We start from the raw sequence: 11,641 nt of genomic DNA on the forward strand, positions 1-11,641 counted from the left end.
CTCAGTTTCAAAACGGTGAGCTACTAATATCTTATATTGTTTTATTAATCTATAGTTACATCTTAAAACGTTTTATTATTTGAACTAAACAACAATTAAAAAAGTGTTAAATTCGTTTTTTTAGTAATATTGAGGACACCAGTTCGAATTGTTTTCATTAGATTGTTAGCCAATACTTGGTCTTAATTATAACAATCAAAGGATCTAAAAAGTGGAAAAATAATAACAAAAGTACGGTGATATGGTATGAGCAAAACCATACCGTAGATTTCCCATTTTTTTCATTAGCAAGACGGCACGTGTTCCCACTTGAGGAGTTGGCCACGGACACGTAACGTTCACGTGGCGTAATAGCTGCTTTGCGGAAAAGTCCCATCATTCACAATAATTGAGATTTTGGCCCACGGCCTTCTGGTGTCTGGATGTGGATCATTCGTTTGGATTTCTTGGCCCCTTCAATTATTTGAATCAAATATTCGGGATTAAAATTATATACCTAACCAAACTTTTATTTATTTATTTTTTAATTTGTTATATAATTTAAGGATATATTGCAATATCGGTCTATAGGAAATCTAAATACATATGAAGGCTCAGATTTAACTTCTGTTCAAAAAATTTTCCTCAGAGAAAATAGTTGTTGTCCTTAATATTACTGAAGTCATGAATCCACTATTAGACTTCGGACAAAAAGTCTTATAACTATAATTAACCAAATTTATTGTATAAAAATCAATTTAATCTGTAAAGTGAGAAATATCATTTTAATTACACTGTCCAAATACATAAATCAAAATTCCTATCTTGACAAAAATGTGATGGCGACAAAAGTAAAGGGAGGTTCAAAGCCAAATTGCAAAAATATCTTGAAAGTGCTTTTGAGGATATTTTTAAGGTGATGGGGTTGTCGATATTTTGAGATCTTAAAAGATATTATTATGTATATGACAAAAATCACATTTTAAAGCAAAGTAGGAATTAATATCCACAATTTAGAAAACGTTATTATATGTTTTTTTGTACATTCGTGCTTCACATTTTATTTATTGGTGAGAAACAACTCAAGATTTGGGGTTGCAAGGTTAACATGGAGAAAGTTTGATAATGTGTTTGCTTTTTATGAGGTAAAAGTTGACGTTTGTCGTAAAAAATACAAGCAAAGGAATGCTTTTTGTTTAATTTCATGGGAAGTGTAATATTAAGATGATTAAGGTTAAGTGTGACTTAATAATTCCTAGATCCGATAATCAAATGCCACATTTATTGAAATCCAATCACCAATCTTAATAGAAATTCTCAATTGCATATTTGCAAAACCCAAACCAGCTACAAATTAACCAAACTAAGAACAACATTTCACAATTTATGCACATAAAATCCAACCATGATGGAGATGGACCCAACTATACTCATTGTGGGGGTTTTTTTTTTTTTTTTTTTTTTTAAATATTACGTACAAGTTTTATTAATAGTTTAATTAGAAATTTAATGGAATCAGTATTGATCAACACAATGTCAAGAAGTACAACTAAAAAATCTGCTTTGAAATTTAGCCCATTTTACTTTTTATTGTTCTAATTCTTATGTTCGAACTTCGAATAGAGAAATTTTCTCATTTTAAATATTGTCTTGTTATCTTTGAGATTTTATTTTGCAAATAATACGAAAACAAGGACCCGCAACACAAAGCAAAAAGCAGAAGTAGATAGAGGTACAGTTGGTAAATTACAGTAATATTTGTTCGATCAAGGGCTAAAGCAGGTCAACAAGCATGGAAACTGAAGCTTCAAAATAGAGCACACAAGTGACTGAGCCCTTATTATTTCTCCAAATTTTTAATAATCTTGAACAACATTAGTTCTTAATAGTTAGAGTTACTTAAAATTACTTTGACTCAATGTAGGGACATCTTATGTATTAGTTTTAAAATTATTTATCTCGTTATGAACGAAAATAACATAATTTAATATTATATTTGTCCATAATATATTACTATATAAAATGTAATAAAATTAGACTCATTAATATAATATTTGATTCTATAATAAAAGAGTCTACAAAAAATTATTTTGATCAAATACATAATAATTAGAGTGATTTATCCCGTGATATGGTTTTAACTCTTAAACCACACCATTTTTTTTCCCCTCACAAGCCTATGATCATGAATTTTCCCCACGTGTGCACGTCGACAAATGTTTTCTTGTTTGAGGGCACTAACGTAAAAATAAGCATTAATATTGGGACTTATTATTTATAAAGATGGATTGTTTATATGTTATGTTATAAAGATGGAATATTTATAGGTTATGTCTATAAAATAAAATAAGCATTAATGTATCTGCTGCCCACGTCACCAACTGACTTAACAGATTTTGGCGCCATTTTCGAACTTTGTTTCTCTAAATATACAGAGAGAGAGGAACATAAAGGAGTTCGAGTGCATCAAAGTATGGGGTCTTCTTTGTGCGACAGGTCAGTTGCTTGATTGCAAAAGCTTCTGCGTGCCTTTCGAGTATGATTCACAATATGGCATAATGGATTTGTATTAATCATTAGTGATATAAACAACTAAAGGTTTTTATTATTGTCACTACAATACTAATTTTCCAATATTTTACAATGAGAGCCACGTGCCTACATCAGCTTTATCCGCCTGCATCAGTTTCATTTAGGGGTGGCAAAAAAGCCCGGGCTGGCCTTGGCCCAGGCCCGGCCAAGCCCGCGGGTCTAAAGCCCGGCCCGTACGAGTGGGCCTAGATATGGGCTCAAATATTACAAAGCCCACATATGTTAGGCCTGGACAAGGGCTTAGCAAAAAAGTCCGGACTTGGCCCAGGCTTTTTAAATTTATGAATAAAAAATAAATTTAATTTAAATAAAAAAGAAAAAATTCAAAATATTAAATTAGTTTAATTTTTTATATTAGTATTTGTTATTTTATTAGGTTGTATTATTAATATTTCATGTATTTGACCATTATTCTATTTATATATAGATTATTATCTTTAATTTAAATATTTTTCTTAATTTAAAAAATATTTTATAATTAATTTAAAAAGCCCAAGCCCGGCCCGAGCCTGGCCCAGGCTCGTCTAGGCCTGGCCCGAGTTCAGTTGGACGGGCTTTTGAAGGGCCTAGGCTTCATTTGAATCATGCGGGCTTGGGCCTAGGCTTTAAAAAGCCCGGCCCAAGCCCGCAAATTGCCATCCCTAGTTTCATTACAATGGGAGCCCCGTGCATAAATCGATTCATCAAAAAAACTATTGTTTGGGTGCGACCATACCAACACTAATACACTAGATCCTATCAGAACTCTGTAGTTAAACGTGCTTGGACGAGAGCAGTATTAAGATGGGTGACCTTTTGAGAAATTCTCGTGTTGCACTCCTCCTTTTATCTAAACCAAAGTTGGTTGATGTGAATGATTCAGCACTCTCACTCTTTAAGAGAAGTCAGGGGTTCAAGTTTCACTATCGTATAAAGTCATCACTTTGGCCAACACTTTATTCTTTACAGGCTGACCCGGTGCGAGCAACAATTAGTCTGAATTGTGATACGGACTTAAAGATACCTCCCACAATTGGGATCCACTCAGAACTATCTCGTAGTTCAGACAAAAAAAAAAAAAAAAAACTCTTGTCAATTTTGGATTTTTTTTTCTTAAAATAATAGTATGAAGTAGGAATCTTCTCGAAACTGTATGTATTATATCATATTCCTAAAAAGATTTGAATATATCTAACTCCATAACATTCTAAAGCTTGATACGTAATTGCATGATACAAATGTTGCTAATCCGAAAAGGCCCCCAATCTTTTTCCCAAATACCAAAAAAACCCTAAAATTAATCCTCCCTTTTAACGTTTAACGAACTTTGGCGATCTCGCGCGAAAATCCCTCCAACGTGGCGACTCACCATTGGCTAATCTACGTCTCTGATTAAAATTCTATTCTGATTTTGAATTCTTGCAAGATTTTGAAGAATTTTTGAAATTGTGCATTACATTGTATGATTAGAATTTAATTTTGTTCAGGAGTCCTGTTCCTTTTTGAAAGCTGCATGCCTGCATCAGTAGAAGCAACGTGTTTCATCATCATTGGCTGGAACACTATAGCAAAGAACAAGGATACAAACACTATAAATAGCCCGCCCCTTCAAGCTCTTTTCGCTCCACTTGAAAACAGAGAAAGCAGAGGAAACGCTTCGCGAAAGCAACGAAAAACAAACACAGAGAGAAAGCAAGCACAAAGGCAAAACAATGAAGATGAAGAACAAAGCATTAGCTATCTTGCTCCTCTTTGCTTTACGTAAGTGCTTTCTTCTTTCTCTTTTGCTAAAGAAACCTTTATCACCCTATTTCGTTTTGTTTATGCTCTGTTTTCTTTTGGCTGAATTTTGCTAAACCTTTTTTTTTTCCCGCTTTTTCCTTTTAGAATTCTCGTTGGGTTTAGCTGCAGCGGATGATACTACAACGAAGCTAGGGCCGGTGATTGGCATTGATCTGGGGACTACGTATTCTTGTGTGGGTGTATACAGAAACGATCACGTAGAGATTATAGCGAACGACCAAGGCAACAGAATCACCCCATCATGGGTTGCATTCACTGATACTGAACGTCTGATCGGAGAAGCCGCAAAAAATCAAGCGGCCCTCAACCCAGAGCGTACAATCTTTGATGTTAAGCGGCTCATCCGAAGAAAGTAAGCAGTGATTCTATCTGTTTTTGTTTATGGTAGTTTATATGTTTGGTGTGTGTTTGGAAGTGATTTTGTGATCGTGTTGTAATAGAGTTAAAGCTTTTTTAAGTACTTTTCTAGAAAAGCGCTTTTAAACTCGCTTGTTTGCTTTTGATGCTGTAGGTTTGATGATCCTGAGGTGCAAAGAGATATAAAATTCTTGCCTTATAAGGTTGTGAACAAAGATGGCAAGCCTTATATTCAAGTGAAAGTGAAAGGAGAGACCAAGGTCTTTAGCCCTGAGGAGATCAGTGCTATGGTGCTTCAAAAGATGAAGGAGACAGCTGAGGCATTCTTGGGGAAGAAAATCAAAGACGCTGTCGTTACCGTTCCAGGTACGTATACATAGTGAATTTCTGTATAGATGATCTAACATTCTTGTTCTGTTCCCTTTGCATATCTTTTATAGTCTAATGTGTGTTTTTTTTGGTTGTTGATTTTAGCTTATTTCAATGACGCGCAAAGGCAGGCAACGAAGGATGCAGGGGTCATAGCCGGGCTGAATGTGGCTCGGATAATCAATGAGCCCACAGCCGCGGCTATTGCCTATGGTCTAGACAAGAAAGAGGGAGAGAAGAACATTTTGGTCTATGATCTCGGTGGTGGTACATTTGACGTTAGTATCTTGAATATTGACGATGGTGTGTTTGAGGTTCGTGCCACTCGCGGAGACACTCACTTGGGAGGAGAGGACTTCGATCACAGAGTCATGGACTATTTCATTAAGTTGATTAAGAAAAAGTACAGCAGAGATATAAGCAATGATAACAAGGCTCTTGGGAAGCTTCGAAGGGAATGTGAGAGGGCCAAGAGAGCTCTGAGCAGCCAGCACCAAGTCAGAGTGGAGATGGAGTCACTCTTTGACGGTGTTGATTTCTCGGAGCCATTGACAAGAGCAAGATTTGAAGAGTTGAACGTGGACTTGTTTAAGAAGACAATGGGGCCTGTAAAGAAGGCATTGGAAGATGCTCGATTGAAGAAAACTGACATTGATGAGATTGTACTAGTCGGAGGAAGTACTCGTATCCCCAAGATTCAGCAATTGTTGAAGGACTTGTTTGATGGGAAGGAGCCTAACAAGGGAGTCAATCCAGATGAAGCTGTTGCATATGGCGCAACAGTTCAAGGTGGGATTCTTAGCGGCGAAGGGGGTAAAGGTAATAAAAAGCTTTTTGTTATTACAATCACTCTCTTTTTGTTAGCAAAGTATAAAAAGCTTTTTGTTTGTTACAGACCTGCTTTTGCTAGATGCGACCTCCCTGAGTCTTGGTATTGAAACTGTGGGTGGTGTTATGACCACGCTAATTCCCCGGAACACTGGTATCCCCACTAAGAAATCTCAGGTTTTTTCCACTTACCAAGACCAGCAAAGCACAGTGACTATTAAGGTATAACAAGTGATGCGCATGATTACATACGTGGCTAAACTGATGCTGCACATTCATTCTTTCTACTTTTGGACTAACATAAAAATTAAAATTCAGGTTTACGAAGGTGAAAGGAGCTTGACAAAGGATTGTCACGAGCTTGGACGATTCGATCTATCTGGCATTCCACCTGCTCCAAGGTAAATTACATTTGAACATATGTATTTGATATGTTGAAGATTGTTCTGGATACTTAAGCTGTTCTGAATGTTGTTACAGGGGAGTTCCTCAAATTCAGGTCACATTTGATGTTGATGCCAATGGTATCCTACATGTGACAGCTGAAGACAAGGCAGCGAAGAACAAACAATCCATCACCATAACCAATGACAAGGGGCGTTTCAGCGAGGAAGATATTCAGAGGATGGTGAAGGAGGCTGAGGAATACGCGGAGGATGATAAGAATGCGAGGGAGAGGATTGATTCCAGGAACAAGTTGGAAAGTTACATCTACAGCACGAAGAGCACCATCAACGACAATGATAATAATAAGCTCGCTGACAAGATCGATTCTGATGATAGGGAGAAGATTGAGAGCACATTGAAGGAAGCTCTTGAATGGTTGGATGACAATCAGAATGCCGGGAAGGATGATTTTGATGAGAAGCTGAAGGAGGTGGAAGCTGTATGCAATCCCGTGATCAAAGAGGTTTATGAGAAGAGTGGGGGAAATTCATCAGCTGCTGATTACTCAGAAGATGAACAACCAGATGATGATTTGTAAAAAGCTTGAGAATTCAATTTTCTTATGTTGTCAACTAATTTCCCAAAGACACCATAAACGTTAATCTGATAGTTACCATCAATTTTTCTTAAATGACATTTGATTTTTTAAATCAATTTTGAGAGTATTGGTTGCTTATAATTACAATCAAATAACAACACTGAACTGAATATCATTAGGAATTCTGATGCCTTTACAAAGAAACAAGAAACAGAAGCAAATTAAATAAGCAAAAGCAGAAGTAGATAGAGAGTAGCTAATAAATTACAGTAACTAATGTTTAATCTTCAAGCGCTGAAGAAGTCAATAAGCATGGAAACTGAAGCTTCAGAGTAAGGCAACACAAGCGAACGAGACCTCATTTCTCGTATAAAAGCAGAGACTTCCCCAGCGTTAGGAAAGTTATTGCTGTGTTCTTTAGCTTCAACGGCCTGGCTGCTGCTGCTGCTGCTTCTGCTACTGCTGCTTGTTCCCCAAATGGTTAGGCCCTTTTCACGCAGCTTGGCCAACTCACTTGTCCATATATCCACAAGTGCAGACATTGTTGTTGCTAATTAAATTTTTGAAGAAGATATTTGGAATGTAAGATGTTTCGAGATATCAAGATCTTGATGGCTGACTTGGGGAGGGGTTCGGGGTTTATAAAGGATGAATCATTGATGGTTTTGTTTAATTTTCAACGGCGCGCACATGTAAATTTTGTTGCATCTCTCTGTGGGCTATGAGACGAAGTAAACAATATAATTTTCAATGGGTCCCTTTCTCTCTGTGGTACGGCTCAATACCGCTGCAATGATATAGTGGTATGCTTAGCCAAAGAATGACTTCCGATTAAAATAAATAAATAAATTTAAAAAAGAGGAAAGATAATTTTACTTTTAAGATTACTCATCAAGCTAGAAACCAATCCTTGAAAACGTCATCACCATAAACCTATTACAAGATTTCTGTCAACTAATTATTTTCACTTGTTTCATATTAAATTTATTCTTTATCTATATCCTTAGTCTCTGATTAATATTGAAGTGTTTGGCTTTAAAAATTATAGCTTTTGTAAAAAAAAAAAAATTACTTTGAAATTAAAGTTGATAGTATATGCTAAATAGGATATTTAAATAATAATTTTAACAAAATACTCACTACGTTATAATTTTATTATTTTAAATGTGGAATAAAATCAACTTAACTTTTAAACTATAACAATTGTTTACTAAATACATTATTAGTATTGTAGTTTACAACTGCCCAACCATAATACTTAAGTGGGTATTAATCAAATTTGTTTCTTTCATTATCAATATACATTTGATGTTTGTGATTAATATGCTGGTATTAACACAAATAATTCTGTAAATCAAGATTTTGATGGCTGAATGGGGTTTATAAATGAGATGATTGATTGTTGGTTTTAGTTTTGATTTTCTACGGCGCACACATTTTGTTGTATATAGCGATCAAGTTCATATGTCTCTCCTGTGGGCTTTTAGCCTTCAATATCGAGTAAATTAAATATATCATTTTCCGTGGGGACATGGACATGCCCCAATACCGCAGCAAGGTTAGTGGCATGTGTCAATTTTAAAATTGTATAACAATTTCATGATGATAATCAAAGTGGCTAAGATCAATGTCTATTGCTGTCTTAAATCCCAAGTGGGTTACAAAACTCACTCTATTTTTCTTTTATTAAACATAATTGTTAATGGCAAAATTTCAATAAGGTTCTTCGACTATTAGATCGTGGGCGCACAAAATCAATTTCAAGATTTACCTCAAGAGTGAGACTTTTGACCCTTTTTGAAATCTTTATAAAACTCTTCCATAAAGATTTTGATCAGTATTGAGGTGTTACATTTTTTAAAATATAGTTTTTTAGAAAAAAAAATTGTAACTATAAAATATAAATTAATATTGTGTCTTAAATAAAAATTTTGACAAAAATAATAAAGATATTATGATTTTTTCATCATACAAGTAGCATATCAAATCAACTTATCTTTAAAAATATAACAATTAGTATTTATTAGGTATTTCAGTATTGTAATTTTTAAACTATAACTACTCAGTCTTTAAACCAAACAAGGCCTAAACGCATTCCATTAACGTTACACAAGTAATTCACCCTTAAACATTCTTAATTTTATGTTACACATATCCTTCATTCCTATATCAACGCGTGAAAATGATTATGATTCTCTCTTCTTCTGCATAATATATTTAGAAATTTCATCAATAACTTATCCTATTCAAACTAATGAATTTTATATTGGATATATTTGAACCGATCAAAATCATGATGCCCTCCTTTCCTTGCATAATCTGATTTTTGGCATCTCATCCACCCAAGGCCTTTTGTTTTCTTCCCCCTTTTTCTTTGATCAACAAAAATCTGAAAAAAGAAGAGACGGGTATTCATTGTTATGGAATGCAATTTTCAAGGGTGAAAACGTCATTATCTAGAGCCGGGATTTTATAAGGATTCTAGAGGTGTGCGAATAGCACAACTCTTTCTTATAATGAATTAGGCCCAATCGTTTGTCTCAACCAAAGATAAGGCCTGGAAACCTTATCCTTGACAATGCCATCACAAAATTCACCAATTGCTGGATTCTGCCAGTTATGCCCTGACTTGTTTTCTATTGATCATTCAGTGCACAAATAATTGAACACGTGTCCAATATATTGGTGGCCAATGTTGAAATGAAGGCCGACGAACTTTTTAGACCATTATTTATTTATTTATTTATTTATTAAAGACCCCAAATGTGCGGAGTTGACGGGACTCTCTTGCATGTGGATTAATAAAATATATGAGAAACATCTGAAGGAGGTCAAGAACCAAAACATCCAAGTTAAAGACAATGAAAAGTTTATTAAAAAAACAACAGGACCAAAAATACTGAAAAATCATAGTAATATAGTTTTTAAACAACAATAACTAGTGTTTACTAAACACTTTACTGCTGTAATTTTTAAGTTATAGCTGTTCAATCTCAATTCCAAACGCACCTAAAGTCTAGTAAGAGAACCATCAAAGATAAAAAAAAGTTAATGGAGAGACTGCCTCTTCTAATACTTGTGACCAGTGACTAACGTAATTATTTATTTATCTTAATAGTTACTTAGCACCTCAATTCTTACTCCACCTTCAAATTAAACGTATTTATTTGGATTGATAGTTTGAGACCCTCAACTTCTTACTTTCATTTTAACAGATCATCAACTTGGCTGTACATGCTTTCATTGGGATAACTACTTCTATTTGTTATTAGTATTATTATTATTATATTTGTGAACATTTCTCTTATGTGCTCTATAATCCCATTTTATTTCATATGACACCTGTTAATTAAATTTTCTCCTTAGGTAGAGTTTGGATTTTGCTTTAGTTATTGTTTTCAATTAAATCATTAATGATAAAAATCTTATGATTCAATGGGGGGGAAAAAAAAACTCTCTCTTCACATGTTTGTGAACTTATAAAAATCTCTTTTATCATGCTATTGCTTTTAATGTCCAATGCACATGCAATCTTGCTTTCATGCACGCAAATCAAATTTTCTAGATTAAAATTTATTCACATCAATGACAAAAAATTAACTCTATGATTTAATTCCCCCATTACCATGATCTTTATCTGCGCCATTATTATTGATTTTCGCCCTTTCTATCAGATTATTATTAATTACAAATGCTTTAAAAATTTGGATGAACATTTTTCTCCGGGGCAAAAATTTGTTCACTAGTAAATGGTAAAATTTGATCCAATTCATGGTTTAGCTTGCTTTTATTTTGATGATTTGTTATCCATTGAAACTCGATTGCAGGAACAAGATGAAATCAATGATATCGAATTGGCCACACAGCTTTCTCTTCTTGATCTCAATGTAAAGGGAAAAAAGCATGGTGAAGTTGGTAAATGATCACTATTTTTCTTTTTGCTAATTAATATTTTTATTAGCTAATGAAGATACCAGCTAATTAATTAATCATTACATATATATACATGCAGTTGCGGATGAAGACGAAGAACTTGCTAGAGCTATCAAAGAAAGCCTCAGATCTTCTTCAAATTCAAAACAAAGGTGACTTATCGGAAAATCAAGTTAAAATTTTTGATAAATTGAAGAAATTTTCACAATTAATTGTTAACCAAAAGCTAATTTGACATGAAATTTTTGAATATATGACTTCACATGAATTGATTATTCCAGGTCTTGGTCCACGTCTATAGGAAGCTCAAGTACAATAGATTGTGATGTTTGCAATAAGGCGGTAAGCATATGTATAACATGTTAAATTGAAGGGAAAATGATACCAAGACCCTCAAATTTGGCCCCTAATAGTTGACACTACACATGGTGCTTGTCCACTCTCATTTTGCAATACCAATCACGCCATCGGGTAAATTTTGAAAAATATGTTTTGTTGTATATCCCAAACAAATGAAAAGGACTAAACAATGAGCTGTTTAAAGTTTATGTCCATTTCTGGAATATCAGAAATCTAATTGGACATTTGGGCAAGTGTCATTTTCCTAAAATTAATGAGTTTTGGTTCAAATTTCATTAATATATACTAAATATTATTACATTCTCAAACAGTTATCACCAGGCATGAATTATTGTAACCCTGAATTTTGGAATCAGCGATTTTGCTACAACCATTTCAGTGATGGGACTCCAGTCTGCTGTGGATGCGTTAGATTGAAGGTATATATAAAAGAAGAAAAAAAAATATGTATATGTC

The 11,641-nt window shown here is 34.2% G+C and overlaps 1 protein-coding gene and 1 non-coding gene across 2 annotated transcripts; both read left to right on the forward strand.

Moving 5' to 3' along the window:
* Window positions 1–3,272: 3,272 nt before the first annotated feature.
* LOC127899455 (5S ribosomal RNA) lies at window positions 3,273–3,391 on the forward strand. Its single transcript, XR_008051333.1, has one exon. It is a non-coding gene; the product is annotated as a 5S ribosomal RNA (ribosomal RNA).
* Window positions 3,392–4,177: 786 nt separating this feature from the next.
* LOC102611983 (luminal-binding protein 5-like) lies at window positions 4,178–7,340 on the forward strand. Its single transcript, XM_052431974.1, has 7 exons — window positions 4,178–4,311; window positions 4,438–4,705; window positions 4,865–5,076; window positions 5,185–5,898; window positions 5,975–6,129; window positions 6,226–6,308; window positions 6,388–7,340. Exons 1-7 carry the CDS (start codon window positions 4,263–4,265, stop codon window positions 6,890–6,892), a joined length of 1,986 nt encoding a protein of 661 aa, XP_052287934.1. The 5' UTR covers window positions 4,178–4,262; the 3' UTR covers window positions 6,893–7,340.
* The last annotated feature ends 4,301 nt before the right edge of the window (window positions 7,341–11,641 follow it).

The sequence above is a fragment of the Citrus sinensis genome, chromosome 8, assembly GCF_022201045.2.
Source record: "Citrus sinensis cultivar Valencia sweet orange chromosome 8, DVS_A1.0, whole genome shotgun sequence".
Taxonomy (NCBI): Eukaryota; Viridiplantae; Streptophyta; class Magnoliopsida; order Sapindales; family Rutaceae; genus Citrus; species Citrus sinensis.